The 24,954-nt window shown below is 34.4% G+C and overlaps 2 protein-coding genes across 51 annotated transcripts in view; both read left to right on the top strand.

Moving 5' to 3' along the window:
• hspg2 (heparan sulfate proteoglycan 2) overlaps positions 1-24,954 on the top strand; it is a 187,124-nt gene that overhangs the window by 99,665 nt on the left and 62,505 nt on the right. For 30 of the 50 annotated variants that reach the window (XM_087307235.1, XM_087307240.1, XM_087307232.1 and 27 more), the window contains exons 23-36: positions 921-1,094; positions 1,203-1,382; positions 2,675-2,793; positions 2,953-3,064; positions 5,598-5,708; positions 6,276-6,400; positions 6,499-6,579; positions 12,614-12,681; positions 12,783-12,847; positions 12,919-13,059; positions 13,138-13,329; positions 22,382-22,474; positions 22,567-22,656; positions 22,752-22,982. In XM_087307235.1, the coding sequence (XP_087163361.1) occupies positions 921-1,094; positions 1,203-1,382; positions 2,675-2,793; positions 2,953-3,064; positions 5,598-5,708; positions 6,276-6,400; positions 6,499-6,579; positions 12,614-12,681; positions 12,783-12,847; positions 12,919-13,059; positions 13,138-13,329; positions 22,382-22,474; positions 22,567-22,656; positions 22,752-22,982 (1,782 nt within the window). Of the gene's footprint in view, positions 1-920; positions 1,095-1,202; positions 1,383-2,674; positions 2,794-2,952; positions 3,065-5,597; positions 5,709-6,275; positions 6,401-6,498; positions 6,580-12,613; positions 12,682-12,782; positions 12,848-12,918; positions 13,060-13,137; positions 13,330-14,688; positions 14,725-17,447; positions 17,703-20,311; positions 20,378-21,058; positions 21,143-22,381; positions 22,475-22,566; positions 22,657-22,751; positions 22,983-24,954 lie in introns of all 50 variants that reach the window. The other 20 variants (XM_087307206.1, XM_087307205.1, XM_087307198.1 and 17 more) reach the window with 1 other exon arrangement.
• Positions 6,754-9,484, top strand: LOC147838225 (uncharacterized). Its single transcript, XM_087307250.1, has 2 exons — positions 6,754-8,436; positions 8,591-9,484. Exons 1-2 carry the CDS (start codon positions 7,272-7,274, stop codon positions 8,602-8,604), a joined length of 1,179 nt encoding a protein of 392 aa, XP_087163376.1. The 5' UTR covers positions 6,754-7,271; the 3' UTR covers positions 8,605-9,484.

Here is a 24,954-nt window from a genome sequence, read left to right as displayed (position 1 = left end):
GTACATGTCATGATCAATTTTAACAAATAAAAACACTTACAGGTCGTGGCTTAGAGTTCACAGCGTCTCCTTGCTCCATCTTTGAGGAGATTTTAGCCGAATCCAGCACTAAACTGGGAGAGATTCTAGAAGTTGCGTTTTGTCAAATCATGCTTGTATGAATTTTATAATTCTCTGGAACATAATTAATATTGAACTGAAAGCACTTTTGTGTTTGGGTCGTATCATTTGGACGCCCAACAACAGAAACAGAGAAGCTCTGTGAAAACAGCAGGATGGCATTTCTCCCTCTGCAGAAAATACTACAAAAAATACTTACAGCGCCTCTGGCCACGTCCTTTACCTGTGCAGTGTGGATGCGCAATAACGAACTTTTCTGATCTCACAGGGGGCGGAAATATTTTTTTTAGTCCCCAAAATTCATTAATCGTAGGCTTTGCTAAGCTAACTCTGTAAAAATCAAGGTCTTCCTTTGCATTGAACTTTGAGCATTTTACATCAAGAGATGCTGTTTATGTTCACACAGCTACATTACACATCAACTAAAGTTTAAAATATGATATTGTAGTGGATCACCCCTTTAAGGAAACATACTGTTAACCAAGATGTGGATGTTTATTGTAGCATTTGTCGTTTATTTTTACCATTTTGAAATCATGGTATTTTTTGTGTCACAGTATACAGCAGTCAACAGGTTACAAGAGATAAAACAAAAACAATGTGTAAACAAAAAACAACAACCAGATAAAAGTATGTTTCTACATATACACAAGTATCCATAGAGACACAAATATAAACAATTAAACAACTAAATAAATGAATAAATGTATAAGGGCCTCCTATTACAAAACATATCCACCATTTCTCACTTACAAGCAGTTATGACGAGCTGAATGCTATTTTACCTGTTCAATCTGCAGGTGCGAGGTGGCGTCAATGGCCAGCTCTTCACCTTATCCAATGCAGCCAACACTCGGACCATCTCTGAGGGCATCACGCAGAGAGGCAGCACTGAGGTGGTTTACAGATCCTTCACCAACATCCATAATGACATCTTCTACTGGGTCCTGCCTCAGAATTTCAGAGGAGACAAGGTGAGAGCATGCCTTGGGATATGACGCTATGTTTACATTGACCTTTCTCAGGTATTGTAACACATGTCGGTGTGCTGTTTTTTAAAAATGTTTTTTCTTCTTTTAAAGGTCACGGCATATGGCGGAGAGCTGAAGTATAGGGTTCGCTATGAGCCTCATGCCCGCTCGATGGTCATTGATGGACAGCCTGATGTGGTTCTGCAAGGCAGCGGCATATTCCTGGAGCATTATTCCCAGATCAAACCACTACCCAGAGTCCCTGCTACCATCACTGTGACTTTTAGAGAGGTGTGCTGCTAATAATGCTGGTTTCCTTTTCCTTGTTTAATAGAGAGTGTGGCTTGTAATGAAAATGACTGAAGAAATTTAATTTTTAGAGGCATATTTAATGTAGGAATTTATTGGATGTGTTTACTACTAGCACTGCTGCTACTGATAATTAAGTTGTTTTTATCTTCACACATATTATGTGTATATATAGCCACAGCTTTGTTTCTGATTTATATATTTATGAAATTTTTGTTTTTTGTTTATTTTATTTGTTTAAAAATGTTAGATAAAAAGTCATTATCTTTTTACACTGTATTTATATTAAAAACACAATTTGTTTTTCTGTATAAGTCAAAAATAATTACAACTATTTTTACTTTAAAATAAGTTGGATTCACTTAAACTTGTTATAGAATTTAAAATAACCAGATATAATAATAATAATAATAATAATAATAATAATAATAATAACTTTAACAACAACAACAATAATAATAGTAATAATAATAATAATAATAATAATAATACAAATATAAAAACAATAATATTAATAGTAATAATAATAAATATTATTAATAATAATAATAACAACAATAATACTATTAATATTATTGTTCTTATATTTGTATTTTTATTATTATTATTATTATTATTATTATTAATGTTGTGGTTGTTATTATTATTGTTATTATATTATTATTTTTGGTATTATTATTATTATTATTATTATTATTATTATTATTAACAATAATAATATTTAATATTATTACTCTTATCAATGTTGTTATTATTATTACTACAATTTAATGTTATTATTTAAACTAAAATATGAATTTTATAAATCGTATATGACAATAGTAACAACAACAAAAATAAAAATACTGTTAAAAGCAAACTTATATAAATTTATATTATGTCAATTTATAATTGTATAAACACTGATAACTTTTTATTTTAAAATGTATCATTTAGAGTTTTATATAACATTTTTATATTAATAATTTAAAAATTATTTTTAAGAAACTACATTTGAATCATCTAATGATATAAATAATAATAATAATAATAATTCTTTTAATAAAATATAGATGTACAAGTTTGATTTTAATTTATTATATATATATATATATATATATATATATATATATATATATATATATATATATATATATATATATATATATATAAATGAATTTTAAACAATCAGATAAATAAAGATTTCAGATATGAAAGAATGCTCTATAATAATTTGAACTTGATCTAGCTTGATCAGTTGCTATCTGAACTCTCATTGCTTGCAATCCTCACAGTCTGCTTGGAGACGGGCAGATGGTCAGCCCTGTACCAGAGAGCACCTGCTGATGGCTCTGGCAGATATCAATGTCTTTATGATCAGAGCCACTTATGCAGACAATATGGCTGAGACCAGGTACTTTTGCTCTCATTCATTAATTATACATGACCTTTTAATGTCCCTTATACACATATCCTCCAGATAGAGTCTAATTCTCCTACTAGGTTCCTATCTGTCACTTAACTGATTGTGTGATCTGGATATTAGAGTTTAATCTTAATCTCTCCTGTCTAGCCTTTCAAATATTCAAATGGACATTGCAGTGCCTCATTCTACAGGAAATGAGAGGGCTATGGAGGTGGAGGAGTGTGCCTGTCCTCAAGGATACTCTGGACCTTCCTGCCAGGTATCCACCTTTTTCCGCATGTGACTGCTTCACTTCACATTATGGGTTGCCGTTCTGATTTGTGGAGCTTCCATACACAAATATTCCATATACATCAGTGGTTGTCAAAATCTCAACTCAAAGGCCCAAATCTAAATATTTTTATTTCAGAGGTCCGGAAAAGTTATAGACCATTTTTAGGGATTTAAACAAAAACAATAGTCCCAGCGTATTTTCTGTCCTACATTTTTAATATCTATAGATTCGAGAATCCAAAAAGAGCCAGATATTGATTAAGTTATGATTGAATTGCCTCTTGTTACAGTTATGAAATAGTTTGATTGGAAGCAGGAAATGTTCATGGGCCAATGAGCTCACCACCCTAAAATGGTCTATAACAAAATTTGATTTGATTACACATGCATATATATAAATCAACCCTTTTTGTCTTAAAGAAATGCCATTTCCATTTTAAAATAGATCATTAACAAGCACAAGCGTAGCAAAATGACAAATGACACTGATTTTAAGTGTCATCAATTCTTATGAACAAAACAAGCAGAGGTAGGTCAAAAGTAACATGGTGCAAAACACAAAGCAGTCTAATGTGAGAAATGGTGCTGTCTGTATTCCATCAGCTGACTAAACTTTTGTTTCATACTGGCATTTGACATTTTCATTATTCACAACTCCAAACATCTCACTACTAATCAAAAAGAACAGGCTTCTGCTAAATTGGAGCAAAATGACTGCGTACCTCTCTGTCTAATCATCTTTGAAAATTCAAATTTTCTTTGTCTATTTTTTTTCTGGAAAATGACTTCTTCACCGAGTCTAACCCTCACTGTGGTGAAGAGAGTCACCCTATTAAAGCAAAAGTCATACACTGATTGGATGTCATGAAAACAGCATCATGCATGAAAACTGTCGCCTTAAGTTTCATTTTGGATCTTCCCCAAAAAGATATTTAAAAACGAACAAGTTTAACATGTGCTTTTCAAAGTTGTAAATCTTCCCTTTTAATCTCTTAAACACAATTTGTGCTTTTGAAACATGAACTGGATGTGGGTCTGAACTGAATATATATATATATATATATTAAAGTCAGAATTATTAGCCCCCTTTTGATTTTTTTTTTCTTTATATATTTTCCAAATTATGTTTAACAAAGCAAGGACATTTTCCCAGTATGTCTGATAGTATATATTTTTTTTCTAGATAAAGTCTTATTTGTTTTGGTTAAAATAAAAGCATTTTTAAATTTTTTAAAAACCATTTTAGGGACAAAATTATTAGCCTTTTTATTTTTTTCCCGAAAGTCTACAGAACAAACCATCGTTATAGAATAACTATTTAATTAGTTATTAAAACTATTATGTTTACAAATATGTTGAAAAAATATTCTATCCATTAAACAGAAATTGACAAAAAATAAATAAAATAAACAGAGGGGCTAATAATTCAGGGGGGCTAATAATTCTGACTTCATCTGTATATATAGTGAAATGTGTGTGTTTTTTATTTCACTCATGAAAATAACATTATGGTTTTTTTGGTATTTTAACATGACATCAGTATCATAAGCATGTCTGTGGTCAAATCTCTTGTCTTTTGCTCCTGGAGCTTATTTTGACTAAATATTCTTTACAGTGCAGTAATATTTAAAACAGTTCGTCATCAGTATTTCTGAGAAAAAAATTGTGAGTTTTAGAGGTTACTCGTTGTCTGCTAAAAATAAAATGTTAATTCAAACAAGTTTTCATATAATATTCGATGGATGAACTGAGAAGAATAATGCCACCTCATTCGGCGTTTTTAAAGCAATTAAACAATGGTTTACAATTTAAAAGAAGTTACTCTCATAATTGAAGTGTAATTCATGGGTCGTAGGGAAAATGTTGATATTGTCAACTTTAAATAGCAACATTCAGCACATGTTCTTCTACACTGCAAAAATGCTTTTACTATGTAGAATTTCATCTTGTTTCTAGTCCAAATATCTAATAATTTACAAATCAAGAAGCATTTTTAGATTAAAAAAATATTTCTTTTTTCACAAATATGTAAAAATTAAGAGTTTTTCCTTAAAACAAGCAAAATAATCTGCCAATGAGGTAAGCAAATTAGTGTTTTTTCAAAGTGACAACAAGATTATTATTTGCTCACCCCATTTACTGATTATTGTGCTTGGTTAAGTAAAAACTCACTTAATTTGACTAATTATTTTTGAAAAAAAGACCATACTTTTGCCCGTCTAAAAAATGCTTGTTGATTTTAATTTTGAATAGAAACGAGACAAACTCCAAGTAAAAAAGGCTTTTATGCAGCGTAAGTTCATGGAAAATCTTTACCCTTAGCAGAACTTCGAAACTGTTACCTGTCAAGGTAATAACAACCTTTCCCTGATCTCTAAATGGAAGTTCTTAACAACTCGTGGAACATTTTAGCCGTAAAGTTCCATGTCAATGAAAAGCATAGGATGCAGAGTTCATAGCCTCAGCACAGACACCTACATTATGAACTCCGTCACCTCTGACTCAGCCATTGTTTGCAGGACTGTGATGTGGGCTACACCCGTACACCTGGACTTTATCTTGGCACCTGTGAGAAGTGCGAGTGCCACGGGCATGCTAGCAGTTGTGACTCAGAGACTGGAGATTGCCTGGTGAGTTTATCTTTCCATTGCAGAAATGACTTGTTGTTATGAAATGACTTGTCTGGAGTCAGTTGCTTGTTGACTAATAAGTAACCAAACACTAGGAAGGGTGTACTAGGTTTAACTTGGGTTCATCTGACCCCAGTTGAAATCATTAAACAACATTTTTTTTTGTTATTGTTAAAAACCTATTACTCAATATTATCCACATAAACCAATTAGCCATTTAATAATGATTGATGGACTTGCTGAGCATTGTGAAAATCATTCATTATAATAAGTCCACTGTTGCATGCCTGATTGACTAGTTGTCTACCATGAACAAAATGATAATAATAAAATCAATTCAAGTCAACCCTAATCTATTAATCTCTTATTGGATAAGAAGTTGACATGAAATAGTAAATTGATGCCTTAATAACAAATCAACCTTTTTTAATCAAGTAATCTGTTTTTTTTATCTAGTGAACTAGTCAAGAATCTAAAAAAAATTCATAATCTTGTCTAATGTCAAGTAATTAGTAAGTCGACCCATGTCTAGTCTGGAGTATTTCATCATCTTTTCTTTTGTTTTAGAATTGCCTGCACAACACAATCGGACGCCGTTGCGAAAATTGTATCTCTGGATACTATGGAAATCCAAAGACTGGCGACCCACAGGCTTGTCGACCCTGTCCATGTCTGGGACAAACCAGTAACCAGTGAGTTATCCTTATTCTTAATCAAAAGTATTATGAAGAGTTTACCTTTTGGACATAACTAATAATTCATCTGATCTAATACTCTTTGTCTGTCAAAGGCCTTCATCTTGTTACTTGGGCTCTGATGGACAGCCTGTATGTGAATGTCCTGCTGGTTATACTGGAAGGCGCTGTGAAAGGTATGTTTCTATTGTCTTATTAGAGGGTAAATCTATCATTTAGTTTGCTTGTAATGTTGGGCTCTTCAAACTGGTGATGGAGGTGATCAGGATCTCTTTATTTACTGCCAGAAAGCATGTTGCTTTGCAGCATCTCTTCAGCCATTTGTGATTGAATGGCGTTTTTCTGGTGGTATGGGAGAAGCGAGTCTTGAATCAGTGCCACCCATATCAAAGTGTCAGTGTCTGTCTGAAGTGCCTTTTTGGAGGAGTTTGTAAGTGGAAGCTGTGGCGCTTGAAATATTAATTTACGTTATGTCTGAAATCTGTACCGATTTCATGCAAATTAGCATAAAGGTTTCAATTCTTTACAGTGAGAGTAAAGAGTTTCTTCCCACTGTTAGCAAAGCTAAGATCTATTTGAAGGTGTTGAAATAATCTGTTGCACAATGTCACTTTTAATAAGAGTTGCATCCTTTTTGTTTGCTTCAGTGCTTCTTTGTAAAGCCCTTGCTACATTTTGAACAACTTTTCAAACTCTTTTTCTAGACGTTTGTGGGTCTCTAGGGTTGTTTATGCTTTAGCATAAACAAGTTGATAATTGTGGATCCTTGTTACTTGCTCAAAGTGCATAACCTTTTGGGTGTTTGGGTTAAAATAAATACAAATGGCTTATATTTTAAAAATATGGTACCATTGTACCTTGTTTCATCATGGCTCTCAGCGTTTCCAACTGCGGAGACTTCTACCTTGAAGGTTCGAAAGGTTTCCCCCCCACTGCATGTGATGATGCTTTCTACCTCAGTCCTGGGAAGAAGCAAGTCCTGGATACAGCTGGCCATGACGTTGATGGTAGAAAAGATGATAGATTTGGAGGATTTGAAAAAACTGCAAGAGTTTCGTTGTCAACAACTTCACACCGTTTAAGTAATAGTAGTATTTATGGTAACACGCCAAGTCCTGAAGCACGTCAGCAGAGCTTCCAGCTGATGTTGAGGATGCACATGAATCGCTTCAACCAGAGATTAAGTATGCTTGAGAGCAACACGCTGGATATTAAGGACAGCCTCGAAAACATGAGGAAGCAGAACAATCACTTCAGCTCTCAGCTGGAGACTCTAACCAGTGTTTTCTCTCCAACCGACAGGAAAGACCAAATCAATGAGCTGGCCAAGAAATTCACAGGCATTGAAACAAGACTAAGTCAACTAGAACAAAGATTTGAGATACTAATTGATGGCTTCACTGTCATTGCGCAAGAACTTGACAAAGTGAAACGTGCTCGTCATACAGCACGTTTCCCACAGGATCGTAAGAAAATCAGTGCGAGCACTACCACCCAAATTCCAGCCTTGACTACAACTCGTATGACTATGTCTACTAGCAGATTTCACATGAAAACCATCATTCCCAAACTCCTGCCAACTCGTCGTACTATCTATACCACTACCAAAACTGCACAAAATGGACTTTCCCAGATCAATGAAAGTTTGAGTAGGATGCAAGCAAGGTTACAAAAAATCCAGTTAGTATCAACTAGAAAAGACAACAAAACCCATTTTATACAGAGGGCAGACAATAAAATCCATACCAATTCTTCTTGGAGAGAAACAGTCCCTTGGAATAAGAGGCTTTCATACTTTGATACCTCCAATAACACGCAGTCAAATCAACAAAAAAGAAAAGCCTTGACTGATGTTCCTCTTATCTTACAGGCAAATAGGAATGGTCAGAATGTAACTTCTCAGAAACTACATAAAGCTGTACCAAAAGTAAATGGTAAAAATACAAAGTCTCACAGAACAGGGTTGACAAGAAAACGTGATCAGCAATCCCAGTCACCAACTAAACTTCCTCTTATCTTACAGGCAAGGAATAGTGGACAAAATGTAACTATTCAAAAGCATCAACAAAGAGGTCCAAAAGTAAATGGTAAAACTACAGAGTCTAACAGAACAGGGTTGACAAGAAAACGTGATCAGCAATCCCAGTCACAGACTAAACTTCCTCTTATCTTACGGGCAAGAAATAGAGGACAAAATGTAACTACTCAAAAGCATCAAAAAAGAGGTCCAAAAGTAAATGGTAAAACTATAGAGTCAAACGGAACAGGGTTGACAAGACAACGTGGTCAGCAATTCCAGTCACCGACTAAAGTTCCTCTTATCTCACTGACAAGGAGTAATGGGCAAAATGCAACTACTCTAAAGCATCAACAAAAAGGTCCAAAAGTAAATGGTAAAATGACAGAGTCTAACAGAACAGGGTTGACAAGAAAACGTGATCCGCAATCCCAGTCGCCAACTAAAGTTCCTTTTATCTCAAGAGCAAGGAGTAATGGACAAAATATAACTTCTCAAAAACATCATAAAAGTGGTCCAAAAGTAAATGGTAAAAGTACAGAGTCTAACAGAACAGGCTTGACAAGAAAACAGGATCAGCAATCCCAGTCACTGACTAAAGTTCCTCGAATATCACAGGCAAGGACTAACAGACAAAATGTGTCTACTGAAAAACAACACAAAACTGGTCCAAAAGTAGCCAGTAAATCTACAAAGTCAATAGTGTTAAAACATGACCCACTATCACCTTCTCCTTCAAGAATGCTAGGAGAAAAAGATTCTGCAACTAAATTTCAGATTCCTCCTCCATCTCACACAAAAATCCCTCAGTTTGAAGACTCAGTCAAATCTTCCAAGTCATCAAGGAAACAACAAAAAGAGGTTAATATTCCACAAAATCAACCATCCAAATCTAGAAAAGCACAACAAAATGGTTTGTTAATAAAGCCTACAAACATCAGCAAAACTTCTCACGATGTCCAAACAAGAAGACTTTCCAAGCCAAAATCCTCCAAACAAAGTCAGTTAGATGTTTCTTCTAATAAAATTAGAGATGCATCAGACTTGAGATCTAACCTACCAAAGGAAATTACCTACACAACTGCTTCTGGTCAATCATCTGGGAAGATGAAAGTAAACTCTACTAAACCCACACTAAAAATGACTACTTCAAGAAAATCCACTCCGAGGAACAAGTCTAAGTCTGTCAATATTTTAGACATTTTCATGAAAAACAGCAGGGGCCGAAAATCTAAAATACGCAGGCTCAGTCAAGACGGGAACCTTCATATTGTTCTTGGAAGACTGGCAATTCCCATAAAGATCATTCCTGATTACTAGATTTTATTTTGTACCAATTTACAGATTGATACTTTAAAACAGAGACTCTTTGCTGAGTTTTTAGAGATGCAGAAATTACATTACATGTCATCATTCATAACTGTAAATCAAACATAGCATTATCTTTTTTGTATTGTATTTTTTTACAAAAAGGCTTTTCTTCTTACATTCTTCGGGTGATTTAAAGACACAAAAGTCTCAGCACAATGCCTTCCTCAGTGTGTATTTAAAAAAAAAAAAAAGTTTTTCCCTCTTTTTCCATTGGTTAATTAAAGGAATAGCGCCACCTTCCAATTTGCCCTTCATGTTGACCCAGTTCTGTTATGTCAGGTCAATCAAACTATGCTTTCAGACATTAAGTATTTCTTTATTATGTGATATGTTGGATGTACTGATTATGCTATTTTGTATAGTTACTCATCAGGAAGATATACTATTTATTTTTGTACAGTTTTACATGTATTAATTTATATTTTTCCAAGCTGCATACTTGTATAGTCTTGTAAATTTGAACTTCTCCAAATATGGCAACAGCTGTGTATTTTCAGCAGTATAAAGCATGAAAGGATTAGTGTGTTGTGTTGTGTAAGCATATAATGTCTTAGCCTGCATGGACGACATCAGAACCTCAAGTTATCAGGTAAGACTTCTTGTCCAGTTCTTCAGCTTCGGGATAAGGTGGTTACACTCGCTTAGATGCTTTGTTTCTGTCCTTGTCTTCAGTTGATATATTTCAGTTCTTCTCTGTTTAGTCAAGTAAATGTTTTCTCAAAGGAGTAAGAATGAGAACATTCTTAACGATAATTCAGAAAGTGGGGTAATATGATATAGATCTATAGATCTTCTGTTGTATATTATCTAATGTTTCTCATGTGGCGGCTATTAGAAGTTACTAATATCAGTGGTTTGGTGCAGCTTGCGGTATGCAAAATGTGATTCTGGTTATCAATAACTGCTTGTAGATGTAAACATATATTTCGTGTCATGTTTTAAGCACTGGTTGGTTGGTTTGCCAAAATATTTTTTTCAATATTGGGTGTTTTATTTGGGTCATTAAGCCATTGCTTTGAAGCCTTGTTTGCCTTTTATGCTTGAACTGCTGTATTGGTAAAGGCCAAGTAACACTTAAAGTGGTAGTTCACCCCAAGAATTAAAGTTTACTCATCATTTACTCACCCTTAAGTGGTTCCATACCTTTATGAGTTTCCTTTTTCTGTTGAACACAAACCAAGATATTTGTAAAATGTTGGAAACCTGTAACCTTTGACTTCCATAGGTGGAAAAACAATTACCATGGAAGTTAATGGTTAAAGATTTTTTACTTTTCCAAAATATCTTCTTTTGTGTTAAAAAACAACATCTCCAAATTGGTTCGTAACAAGTCAAGAAAGAGACAGGCTACGTTCACACTGCAGGCAAATGTGGCCCAAATCAGATTTTTTTTTTCTTCCTCATGTGACTCATAATGACAGTATGAACAGCCCAAACCGCATGGAATCTGATCTTTTCAGTTCAGATTTATGCCACTTTAATATGTAGTCTTAAATCAAACACAGATCTGATGTTTTGCAATGCGACTGCAGTGTGAACGGTTATGTCGGATTTAATGTGACTTTTACATAATCTTCAAATGACATGCGTCATCATTCTGTGCTGCAAACAACATCTACTTCCTAGCAGTAAGGACACACGGCAATTAGAATACCACAGAAAGTTGGTTCATTTAGATTTAGATTAGATTCAGAAAAAGATTGTGAAGGCAAAACTGGTGCTTGTTAACTAATGTGGTTAACGAATAAGGCACGGGTTAATCACAAAGCTGAAGAGCATCGTGGGTGTTACGGATAGGGGATCTGTGTGCAAAGGACAGGGAACTTTTTCTCAGAGAAAAAAAAAGGGCAGGTGCTCGAGCACATAAACCTTCCCTTTGCACGTGTCTGTTATTTATAACGAAGTAAAATTAAATTATTCTGCAAACATAGATAAACCAACTCCACCTTCACAGTTCAGTCTGCGGCTGCTCATTAACCCTTGATTAGTTCACTACACCGGTGGTCAGAGCACCAAGCACTGCAGTAGTCGTAAATCACAAATGATCAGCATTTTCAATCACAAGAGACTTATTTTAGGTCTCAAATGCCAAAATAAACATTAGTAGTAGCAGAACAACCCTTTACAGTTCATGAAATACACCACGGTTGTCTGTGAAAAGGGAAAATATCATATAAGCATGATCTGACAACGTGCTTACTTCATACAGTATGCATATTGTGTGCATAATTAGACATTTTGTGCTCTCCGTGATGTTCTTTTGCGCATACGGGTCAGTTCAGGACCATGATCCGTTCACAATGCAAATTTGGTATTGGCCACATTTATAAGAGCAGTGTGAACATCCATGCAAAAAAATTAGATCTGCGAAAAAAGTCTGATTTGAGCACTAAGCCTCACAGTGTGAACGTAGCCTAAATGACAGAATTTTCAGTTTTAGTTGAACTATTTCTTTAAGATACTGTAAGTGTAAAGTCAACTCCTGTGATGAGCATTAGCATTAATGCTAACAATTTGCACAAGTCAAAGTTTCAAACTTTCTCCAGCTTCAATCATATTAGTTTCTTCTATACACAAATCAAAGTACCTTTAGGTGGGCTTAATTAGCATGTCTGTAAAATGTTCAGACAGCATTTGAAGAAGCTTTGCATTAATCATTTTTTCAAAGAGCTGTGACTCACAGGTCATAACAGTCATAAATCGCTCTTAATGTTCATGGCAGGTCCTCTCATGTCTTTGGTAATTCCCTCTGTGGTTTTATTATTTTTGCTGCATGATGTTCTGAAACCCTTTTTCCAAGGTGTTGTCTTGATTTCCCTCAGATGCGCTCCTGGATATATTGGCAATCCCCAACTTGGACAAAGATGCACTCCAGGGAGCAACAATGGTGGTAAGACTGGGATTTTTAATGTGTAACAATTATTGCTAAAATCAAAAGTTATAAAATAATAGCTACAAAGTAAAAATGACTAATATTTAAAACTTTTATAGATTGTTATCGCTGTGATCAAAGTGGTAGCGAAGGATGTAGTGGAACAGGAGTCTGTCGTTGCAAGGTAAAAAAAAATCATGTTGTGTACATCTCAATTATAGAAACCATTTTAAAGCAAACTTTTTTTGTACTTAGATGAACGTTGAGGGTCCAACATGTTCCTCCTGCAAGCAAGGAACCTTCCACCTTAGTCCAGCTAACAAAGATGGCTGTCTGTCCTGCTTTTGCATGGGCGTCACTCAACAGTGCACCAGCTCCCGTCACTACAGGGATGTGGTAAGGCCTGATCAACTACACCAGGGTTTTTCATCAGGCGTATTTGCATGTGTTCATTTCCTGTCCCTTTTCCTTCAGGTTTCTACCACGTTTTCCCCTGGAAACTACCAAGGTTTTGCTCTTGTAAACCGCCAGCGCACAAACCGCATCGACAATGGCTTTTCTGTAGAGCTGTCCACTGAGGGGACACAACTCTCCTACACCAACTTCAACTATCTCGGACAGGAGCCTCATTATTGGCAGTTACCCAAGGCCTATCAAGGAGACAAGGTTGAGATTGACAACTTTTTACATTTTATTGTTCCTACACTTTGCAAAACATACTTTTCATACTTAGAATTTTTGTATAAATTCAAGTCTAAATATCTAAAAAAAAAAAAAATACAAGCATTTTGTAGATGGGTAATATATAATGTTTTTTTTTCCTTCAGAAATTATAAATCAAAATGAGAAAAATAATCTTGTTTTTGGTTTGAAATAACATTATTTCACAACCCATTGTCATCTTATTTTTATTTATTCATTCATTTTCCTTCGGCTTAGTCCCTTTGTTCACCAGGAGTCGCCACAGCAGAATGAACCACCAACTATTCCAGCATATGATTTACATAGCAGATGCTCTTCCAGCCTCAACCCAGTACTCAGAAACAACTGTACACTCTCGCAAGCACACGTTCACTCATACACTAAGGCCACTTTACTTATAGCATATGCCTTTGTTCACGTGGGCTTCCTCTGGGTGGTCCGGTTTACCCCCACAGTCCACAGGAAGTACATGCAGACACCTTACAGAAATGCCAATTGACCCAGCTGGGACTCGAACCAGTGACCTTCTTGCTGTGAGGTGACAGTGCTAACCACTTAGCCACCGTGTCAGGCATTCATATTATTTTTCTTGTTAAAAACAAAACAAAACAAACAAAAAAAGCACTAAAAGGGATAGTTCACCCAAAAATGTTGCCATTATTTACTCACCTTTACTCATTCCCAACCAATTTGAGATTTGTTTTTGTTCTGTTAAAAATAAAAAATAAATGTAGTCTGAAGAAAGGTGGGAACCATTGACTTCCATAGTATTTATTTTTCCGACTATGGAAGTCAATAGTTACAGATTTCCAACATTTTTCAAAGTATCTTCTTTTGTGATAAGCACAACAAAAAATCTGACTGGTTTGAAACCAGTCTAAGATGTGCAAACCATGACAGAATTTTCCTTTTCATCTCCTTGAATTTTGCTTATTGTTTAAAAAAATAAAACTACATCGTTGCTTGTCTAGAAAATGCTTCTTGATTTAAGTATTTTTTTATACATTTGGAGTAGAAACAGAAGTGAGAAAAGCATTTTTTGCGTTGCAAGCCTGTTTGCCTGAAGTGCATCTTCTATCTCTTTGATTACTCTGCAAACCTGTTTGTTTCTGCAAATGCACACTGCCAACACCTTTTTTCAAAATGTTCTTAAGTCAAGGAAACTTTTGTAGATGTTGGAGTGTAAACAAAAGCTTCTTGTATCAACAAGTTGAGTTTGGGAAGGCTTAATTTGACTAGAGATTTGTTTAGCTTTTGATTTGTTAAGTTGTTCTGGATACGATGCGCTAAATTAAGTGTTTTTAAATTTACTTGCACTTTTAGAAGGCTTCCTCTGCTCGGACTAGACGAGCAAACCAGGTAAAATCCTCACAGGTTCAGTGAACGTTTGTTGAGAATGTGTCTGATGTTTTAATTTGGTTTGTCGTATTTTTAGAAATCGTGTGATGCTTGATTTGGGTCACTTGTGCACTGATTTTGAAATATTTCTTCTGAATATTTGACACATTTACATATTTTGTTTTGCTTTGTTTTGAAGTGCATGGGATTTCATGATAGGCCAATCTAGATTACATTTATGTCATGCTTAGGAGTTGTTTAAATATAGTAACACTACACTATCTGAAAGTCTTGCCTATCCAAGTTTTAGGAACAACAACAAATAATAGCTTGACTTCTACTTGATCATTTGGTATCATAAGTGGCTTATATTAAAGGCAAAGGCCTCTAGATTACGCTTATTTTACCTAAATAAAATATGATCATGTCTTGATTTTTAATTATTTAATTAGGACAGTAAACTCTGACTTTGCTTTGATAAAAGTATTGTCACTTAACAGAAATAATATACAGAGTAGAATATAAAGTCCTGGTGCAGTGGAAAAAGAATTAATATTGTGTATGACTCCCATGAGCTTGAAAGACTGCATCCATACATCTCTACAACTTATTAATAAAGTCATCTGAAATGGCAAAGACAGCGTTCTTACAGGACTCCCAGATTCTTTGGATTCATCTTCAATGCCTTCTCCTTCATCCAACCCTGGACATTCTCAATAATGTTCATTTATGGCAATTGGGCTGGCCAATCCTGGAGCACCTTGATCTACTTTGCTTTCAGGAACTTTGATGTGGAGGCTGAAGTATGAGAAGGAGAGCTATCCTGCTAAAGAATTTTCCCTCTTCTGTGGTTTGTAATATAATGGGCAGCACAAATGTCTTGATACCTCAGGCTGTTGATGTTGTCATCCACTCTGCAGATCTCTCGCATGCCCCCATACTGAATGTAACCCCAAACCATGTTTTTTCCTTCACCAAACTTGACTGATTTATGAGAGAATCTTGGGTCCATGCGGGTTCTAATAGCTTTTCTGCAGTATTTGTGATGATTGGGATGCAGTTCAACAGATGATTCATTAGAAAAATCTTATCTTTTGCCACTTTTTCAAATGATCAACTAAAAGTCAGGTTCATTTTTGTTTCTCTTACAAATGGGATCAAGGACAAAACTTTTGTCAGGTAGTGTACATGTGCACTTTATTTTAAGATTTATAATTTATTTAACTATTCTTTTAAGTATCTGAAAATTTTACACACTTAGTCCAATGTGAGGCCAGATCAAAACCGAAAGAAGTGATTTCAAAACAAAAGTGGTCAATGGTGTATTGTAGGGATGCATTGAAAATTTCAGCCACGACAGCAACTTTTGGTTTGACCAAAACAGTGGCCTAATTATAATTTTTCAGATGGAACATTTTGTACTTTTCAGCATGTGTGCACTCTAGGTCTCGGTTAAAAACAAAGATTTAGAAGACAGACATAATCATATTAATTTATCTATCAATACTTCTAATAAATCAACTGCTGGAAAGTTCAACAAGATCAACAAGCATCTTTGAGATTTTAATAAAGGAAAAGAAACTTCAGACAAAAAGCTGCATGAAACAAACAGAGGTTAGAAAATATTTTATTGATTTTGAATGGGTAACACCGCTTAAACAAATTGGAGGTGAGAGCATACTTGGCATCCTTCCTCATCATTTAATCATGTGTTTGGCTGCATGTACAGTGCCATGCTTTCCTGTCAACTGTGTCTTTGGCTTTGCTGCATGCAAACCTGTTGTTTTCTTCCAGCTTGATCAATAGGACTGACTGAACACATTTTCATCTGCAAGTGATAATATCTGTGAGCTGCATTTATTTAGACCGAATGTTCTTATTTAGAACTTCTGTTAATTACAGTTTTTATTGTTATTATTATTATTATTTTTTTTTTTTTTTTAATTTAAATTTTTTTATTTAGAAGAACTTTAAAACTCGTAATTGGCAATAATACACATAAATGCCTTCACAGTGATTTAATATTTCAAAATATTTTATCAAATAGTTTATTTTATTTTCAAAGTAATGTGTTTTTATTCTTTATTAAAGAACCCAGCTGGACAACTGTTTTTCACATATTATAAATGTTTCTTGAGCAGCAAATAGTTATTTAAATGATATTTGTAGAATTCTCTGACACCAAAGATGATACGGCTGAAATTTTATAAAGTTACATTTTTAATAGTTTTTTTTAAACACATATTATTATAGAAGACAGTTATTTTTAACTGTAAAACATCATTTGTAATAAAAATCATACATTTAAATCATTTAAAGGAACCTTTGATAAGAATAAGAGACTTTCAAATAAATTAGCAAATGCTAATGAACTTTATATTTTGAACTTGCAACATTTTGGATTCATTTTGGGAAAAAAAATAAACAGGGAGGCTAGTAATTCAGGGGGGCTAATAATTCTGACTTCAGCTGTATATATGTGTGTGTAAAAATTGTTTATAAAAATAAATAATGTACTCCTAGAAATTGTTTATAATGGTTTATAAATTGTATTTATTTATAGTTAAAATAAATTAATTTATAACAAATTATTTATTTAAAAAATATTATTTATAATTAAAATGATTTATAATTAAAAGTATTAATCTATTTTGGCATTTAAGCTGAATTGACATTCTAATACTGGCTGTGTGACTGAACAAGGCCTTTAAGTCTCTTTCATCCACTTGTCTTATTCTCACTAGTACCCTGCTGATGAAGCACGCAAACTTGATGATGAAATCTGGGAAATCATCACTAACTTCTCCAATGGCCAGTCTTCCTTCCCTTTCTCTTCATCCTCTCAATCTTCCCATTCTTCTTCATTTGAAGCCCAGAATTCACTGTCTCTATCAAGTGTGCGTGATCCTTCTTTCCATTCTGGTTTAACCTCCTCTTTAAAAGCCTCTGAGTCGCATTCAAGCGACCCGGCCCATTCCTCTCATCCTGACTCCACTCAGGTACTGTATGCTCTCACTGGTGGGTGTTAATGACTCATTTAAAATTTGGCCATTTGTGCTTAGAAAGTTGATGTTTTTTGTGAGATCACATTGCCTTATATTAGGGCTCTGCAACCTCTGGCACATGAGCAGTAAAAAGAAAGGGGATTTGTTTAAAGGTGCCATATACTGCATTCATTCAATAAGTTAAATTGTTCTCTGATATCTACATAGTATGCATATGGCGCTTGGGTAAGTTCCAAAAATTTCCAGAAACAGCATTATATGATCATTTATTCGATAAAATATCCCTAGAAATCAGAAGGTCCATAATTGACCATATTTGGATTAGTTAGCTATTTTAACAAATGAAGTAGATACCTAGTTTAGTCTTTTGAACTTAATAAGTGGAGGTTACTATGTTAAGCTGCTTTGACACAATCTACATCATAAAAGCACTAGTGATGGGAAGTTCGGATCATTTTATTGACTCGGATCTTTGAGTCTCGTTCAGCGAGATGAACGAATCTTTTTTTCGAGTCATTTCGTTCATTTGGTTCAATTTGCCAAATTATTATTAATATGTTACGAATTGCTTTTAAACACATCTACAACTAGCTCAAAAGGTTAATCACATGACAAATAAGTCATAAATAGAATACTATAAGAAGGACAAAATAATAATTCAATGTTTACCTGCTCTTTTGTCTATGAACGGATCAATGCTTTTTCCGGCTCTAAACGCATATGATTGGCTTCTGCCTTTCCACGATGATTGACTCAAAAGACTTGATATAAATGATACCACCTCCACAAATGCGCGCACGCGCGGATGAATGAGTCACTCCCTGGGAGGACTCGTAGTTCCCGGTTCATATTAAAGATTCGTTCAAAATGAACTAATCGTTCAAGAACGACCCATCACTAAAAAGCACTAGAGAAATAAAAATAAAGATGAGGTTTATTTGACCTACATGTAGAGATTGTGCTCTCTAACATAAACCCATCAGAGTAACATTAACCCACAGTATTTTGCTCATGAGATCTGTTGTGGATAAAGGCTAAATTATAATTCAATTTAACAAAAGAGGGTGATAGAGGTTTATTGTGTTGTATTTTTGAGCTGTAATGTCAAAGAAAACACAGCGAGGAATTAATATCAACCCCTGCATCAACAGTTGACATGATTTGCCACAAGTCTAAAAGTTTGTTGAAATAGCAGTCTAAATGTTTGTTGAAGTAAACACATCAAATTTCACAATAAACACGATAAATGAACAAAACCTACAATTTAACATACTTCATGCCTTTTTTTAGTGGAGCTGAATAAATGCATTATCTGTTAATCCTACTTTTTTAAGTCCAGTTGAGAGTTTGAACATTACTCGTGATCTGGGTATTCCTTTTTTCAAAGTAAATTTTCACTTGCGTAGTAAGTGAAATATAAACTTAAAAATAGCTAAGGGAAGAAAATTATCATTAGTGTCTCACTATTATGTGGCTTATCAAATGCAGCTTGAGGAGTGCATATTAATGATTCCAGAGCTGCATATAAGTCTGTGTTTTATGATGACACGCTGCTCATCAAGTCTGGATGAATGACATGTACATGCAAATGCTAAGGGTGTGAGTCACGCAACAGTCTGCTTTGTGTTCTGATTGGCCTCAAATCCACTATGGGTTTACACTTGTGAAATTTACATCAAAAATAGGCTCACTATATGCCCATTTTCATATACTGATCTCTTATTATTCGACTGTGCCTAGGTATACCCGTATTTTATTTATATGACACCTTTAAATAAAGTACCCCAGCCTTGCATACTGCTTGTTTTGAAGCAATCATATTATTAAGTTGTTACCTTATAAATGTAAACTATTGAATTAGCATAGTCCCAGCAAACTATTTGCTTGGTTGCTGTGCGTAAGAGCCACTGAATGCCAAGAAAATTTGCTGATAATGATGTTTGTTAATATTTTGATCAAATAAATGGAGCTTGTTCTATTTCAAGTCAAGGTTACTGTTCAAGTCAATGTTATTTTTCAAGTTAAAGGAATTCATTTTTTCTAAGAATGAAAATTTGCTGATAATTTACTTGTGTTCATTTTTATCAGAACTTTTGAAAAATGGTTATAAATATGGCACCAGGGGAAAGGGCTGGCATAGAGACTGACCTGAAAAAGTGATTGTTTATGATCCCTTTATGATGAAGGATGAAGATCCCTGGTTTTAAATGATTGCTCACTCAGCAAACAATAATTGTCACCTTAATGTCAATCAAAACATGTATATGCATGTAATCAAATTCAAATTATTTTGTCCATATTAATATTTGTACGGTATGTGATAATGTACACCATCAACATAAATTTATTGTTGAGATAAATTAATATGGTTTACAAAAGTAAGTCATACAGGCTTGGGATTACACAAAGATATGTATATATATATATATATATATATATATATATATATATATATATATATATATATATATATATATATATATATATATATTTTTTTTTTTTTTTTTTTTTAGCTTTTGTTCAACCTTTATCTCTTTCCATGAAAATTTTTTTGTTTCTTTGTTTTGCTGTTTGATTCATGGTTTGGATGTTGATCTTATCAGCAGGTGGAACAGGAAAAAAACATCATTGGTGTCGTTAGAGGTCCAAGACCTGTCCCATCGAACAAGGTAGTCACTTGTCACAAGGAAATATAGGACAAGTTGAAAATGTTCAGTACATTCTGCTGTCCAAATGTTTGGGCCTAGGAAGATATGAAGTTTAATGATTGGTTGGTTAGTTGGTTGAATGATTGGTTGGATGAAGGTTGGATTAGTTAGTTGGTTGAAGGTTTGTTGGTTGAATGATTGGATGGTTGGTTGGTTGGCTGGTTAAGTATTTGTTTGGTTGAATGATTGGTTTGTTGATTGCTGGTTGATTTGGGCGGTTGGTTAAATGTTTGGTTGGCTTGTCGAATGATTGGTTGGTTTGGTTCAAGATTTAATTGGTTGGTGGATTAAAAGGTTAGTTGGTTAGTTTATTAATTGATTGATTGGTTGATTGAATACAATTAATTTTTATCAACAAGAATTGATAGATTTTTGGATTGTTGATTAAAATTTTTTATAACGTTTTCATTTTTGAACATCTTCTCTACAAATTTTCTTTAGGATATAAAATATAGAATGCATCTTTCTGTATAAAACAACAGTAAATCAAAATCCTCTTAGTATTACCATAGAGTGTAAGAAGTTGTTGTTGTTAATCAGTGAAAGCAGGAATAGATTCTTTCCTCTCTGCTTTCTTATCTGCTGCTTTTCTCTGTCTTTTCTTCATCCATGCTTTTCTGTATATCCTTCTTCTTGCTCCAGTATGTTTTGGTCTACAATGGGTTCAGTTTGCACCCAGATGACGTGCTCTTCTGGCAGCTGCCGGAGCCCTTCAAAGGGGAGAAGGTAAACACATGGATGGGCTGAACTCCTGACTTAGACAGTACTGAAACAATACCTAACATGTCAGAACATTGCTTAATCTAAACCAACCTAAAGTACATGGTTTATCTAATCACGTCATGTCTAGAGCAGTTATTAATGTGCTGCTGACAGGAAAAATGCACTGCTTTGAATATTGAAGGTAGAGGTTAACTGTATGTCTAACATGATGATTTTATGGTGATTTGCTAACCTTTTAGTTTTAATTAAAATGTAAATAAAAAGAAAAGAAATAAGGATAGAAAACACTGTGAAAAGTGTTTAAATTGGTATATTTCTTTTTTTTATCAACCATAAAAAAGGCAATTATTAAAATCAGTTGACAGTTATATTTTTAAAAAGTCTTTTCTTATGGGGAAAACCACAAAATGAAAGTGAAAACAAATAGTTAAAAATCAAAAATGACCTTTTAATTGCATTTATATTTTTGGTCAACCAAGTAAAACTCCTAAATTAAATTGTTATAGTAATTTTTTTTATTATTATTACTTTTTTAAGCATTTTTGATCAACTAAATGGTTGCTTTTGACATTTAATTTAATTTAATTTTTTATAATTCACATAAGTTAAAGTAAAAAAGAAAGTTTTTTATTTTATTTTTTACATTAAATGGAAGCCGCAGAAAAACCAACACAATTATTGAAATTGGTCATTACAAAAATACTTTATTTAATTTTTATTATAAAGAAATTATTAAACATTTTATTTAGTTAACGTTTTTATTTTATTTATTATACTTATTTTATTTAATCCTGTAATGAATGCAAAAAAAAAATAAAAAATAGCTTGTGTCAGTTTAGGCAGATTTAGGATCCAGTTATTTGGTAAACAAAGCAAGTCTCTCATATAATATATATACCATATAACTACTAAAAGATAGTAATTATTACTTTACAAACTGTATTGTAAATAAATCATACAGCATGAACATATTCATGTTTGTCAGTAATATTACTGAAATTTATGTAAAAAGTAAATAAATATAAATTTACACACATTCAGACACAACAAATAAATAGACTTGATGGGTTGAAAATCTGCAGATTTCTGCATGCTCAGATTCCGTGTGGGCCTAATTTTGAGTATTGATACTCAAAAAAAAAAAAATCCCATATTTGCCACTGTATATTATACCAGTGCTTTTTGTAACAAAAAATAGGATAATGAGAGTTTTCAAATGGTCTGTTTTTGCTTTTTATGTAGGTTGGAGCATATGGAGGTAAGCTTAAGTACACCATCTCCTACGTTCCTGGACCTCGTGGTTCTCCAATAGAGGATGCTGATGTTCAGATTATTGTGAGTACCACATTTTTATCTGTAACAATCTGCAGTGTGTCTTGACATGAATGAGACTCTTAACCACTATCTGTTAAATAATATTTTCACAGGGTAATGACATCACACTGGTGGCACGGCAAATATGGCGAAGAGGTCACGGTGCACGGGAGTCACAGGACTTTGAGATTGTCTTCAGAGAGGTGCGAACTCATTCATAATATGCATCAAAATGTCATTGCTACCTAAGTAGAATTTGAGGTTTGGTGTAACATTTGACATAATGTTAACACTATAGGAGCACTGGCAGCGTCCTGATGGCATGCCAGCGACCAGGGAACACCTGATGATGGTGCTGGCGGACCTTGATGATATCTTGATTCGAGCCTCATATCACACAGAGATGCGTTCGTCCAGTATTTCTGGTGTCCGCATGGATGTGGCTGTGCCTGAGTACACCAGCCTGGCTCAGGCTTTGGAGGTGGAGCAGTGCCAGTGTCCTCCTGGGTACAGCGGGCTGTCCTGTCAGGTAGGAACTTGGGATGTGCAGGATTGGGTCAATATTTGAACTGCAATAATTAGCAAAATGAAAACACTGTTGAACTTGCTAAATGGAACCCATTATAGATAGTGAGTGTGCAAACTAAAACTTGCAGTTATAATAATATACGTAAGGTGGCGCTGTGGAGCGAGCAGTGGAAATCGTATTTGGCTGACTAAATTGAAGTCTAAAGATACTTTGAGCAAAAATAGCAATCATGTAGTGTGCAAACTATGCCGATTCAAAATGGAGTTACTACAACAGCACCAACACAATGCGGATTCGTGTAAATATACGGTACTAACACTAAAACATTATTACTAATCTATGGTATGAAAAAAGTGTTCATGACTTCAGGTTGGCACAGATGTTTGTTAGTATACTTTAACGAGCCGAGAACACATTCATCTGATCTCATAGAGGAAGACTTCAGGTTTTCATGGATTTAAAGGGGTGGTCCACTATGCTATCATATTTGAAACTTTATTTAATGCGTAATGTAGCTGTGTGAACATAAACAACATCTCTGAATGTAATATGCTCAAAGTTCAATGTAAAGAGAGACATTGGCTTTTACAGAGTTAGCTTAGCAAAGATTGCAGGATAGAAAGGGGCTTCTGTTTACGCGCATTCACCACACGCGCACACCCTGCACAGCGAAGGGGCATGGCCAGAGATGCTGTTATGTTATAGCAGAGAAAGCTAAAATGCTGTCCAAACGCTGCTATTTCCACAAAGCTTGTTCTGTTTCTGTATTTGGGTTTCCAAAGGACACAACACAAAGAGAGAAGTGCTTACTGTTTAATTTTAATTATGTTCCAGAGAATTATGAAAAATATATAGCTAGCATTTGACAAAGGATAGCTTTCAGAGTCTCTCTGTTTAGTGCTGGATTCAACTGATGAAGCTGTGGATTGTGAGCCACAACCTGTAAGTATTTTTCAGCTGTGTGCTGTTAATTTCTCTGTCTGATTCAGGCAGCTAACGCTTATGATGGCTGCTCTGACTGGACTGTTTACACAGCGCAAAAGCTTGTGCATGTAGGAGCGTGACATGGAGCCAATCTGTGAATCACAGCACATTATGTTAGCTGACCAATCAGAGCCTCTTGAGGGCAGGCCTTTAAGGAAATAGGAAATATGACAATCGTTTTCATGTTAGCAGAGTAGTTGTATATAATCAAAGATATTGGGAAAATAACATGATTTTTTACAAAAGAAGCAAGAGCACACGCTTCTTTGCTTATAAACGCAACCAAGCCTTATAAATACACTGTGGACCACCCCTTTAAGGAAGTCTTAACTGGACATTCATTTACAAAATAACATAGAAGTGAGAATAGTGTTCAACCCCTTAGCTGTCACCCCACATTTTGAGTTCACTTTAGAAAATTGTAGGTGATATAAAGTATGCTTATTATAAATAACCTCAGGTTTAGACAAAAAAGCATTTAAACATGTTCTGAAAATGTTCCACCTCTTTTACGGTAGCAGCTAAGGGGTTTAAACAAGCGTTATCACTGACTGCATTCACATTTAGTTGCCTAATTAATTTATAATGAGATTTTGCCATTAAAATTACTTCATGTAAACAACTGAACTAGATATTTTAGTTCAACACAGACCGATATGGCTAGGAACTTTACTCTCATTCCGGTGTAATAAACAAGAAACTAAGTAGTAAATAGCAAGATAGAAAATAGCAACTTCAGATTTTTCGGTCATAGTACATGATTTAACTATAGACGATTTAAATAGGAAAATTAACAAAACTATTTGGTCAGTTTTGAGTGAGATGCTAATGGTCTAATCTGATTCAATCATCTATGCTAAGCTAAGCTAAGCTAAACTAAGCTAAAAGTGCTCCTGCCAGACCCAAAGATTGGCTGAATGGATTCAAAAATGGTCAAACTCAACTGTAACTGTGCTCTAGGGGAGTTGTAAAATTAGCAGCCTTGGGG

This window comes from Danio rerio, chromosome 23 (assembly GCF_052040795.2).
Source record: "Danio rerio strain M-AB ecotype USA chromosome 23, GRCz13ab, whole genome shotgun sequence".
Taxonomy (NCBI): Eukaryota; Metazoa; Chordata; class Actinopteri; order Cypriniformes; family Danionidae; genus Danio; species Danio rerio.
Note: the sequence above shows the minus strand (reverse complement) of the source record. Positions and strands in the feature narration are given on the sequence as shown.

What these genes read in the sequence shown, in the direction of transcription:
- LOC147838225 (XM_087307250.1), top strand. Translation starts at nt 7,272, where the DNA reads ATGGCTCTCAGCGTTTCCAACTGCGGAGACTTCTACCTTGAAGGTTCG.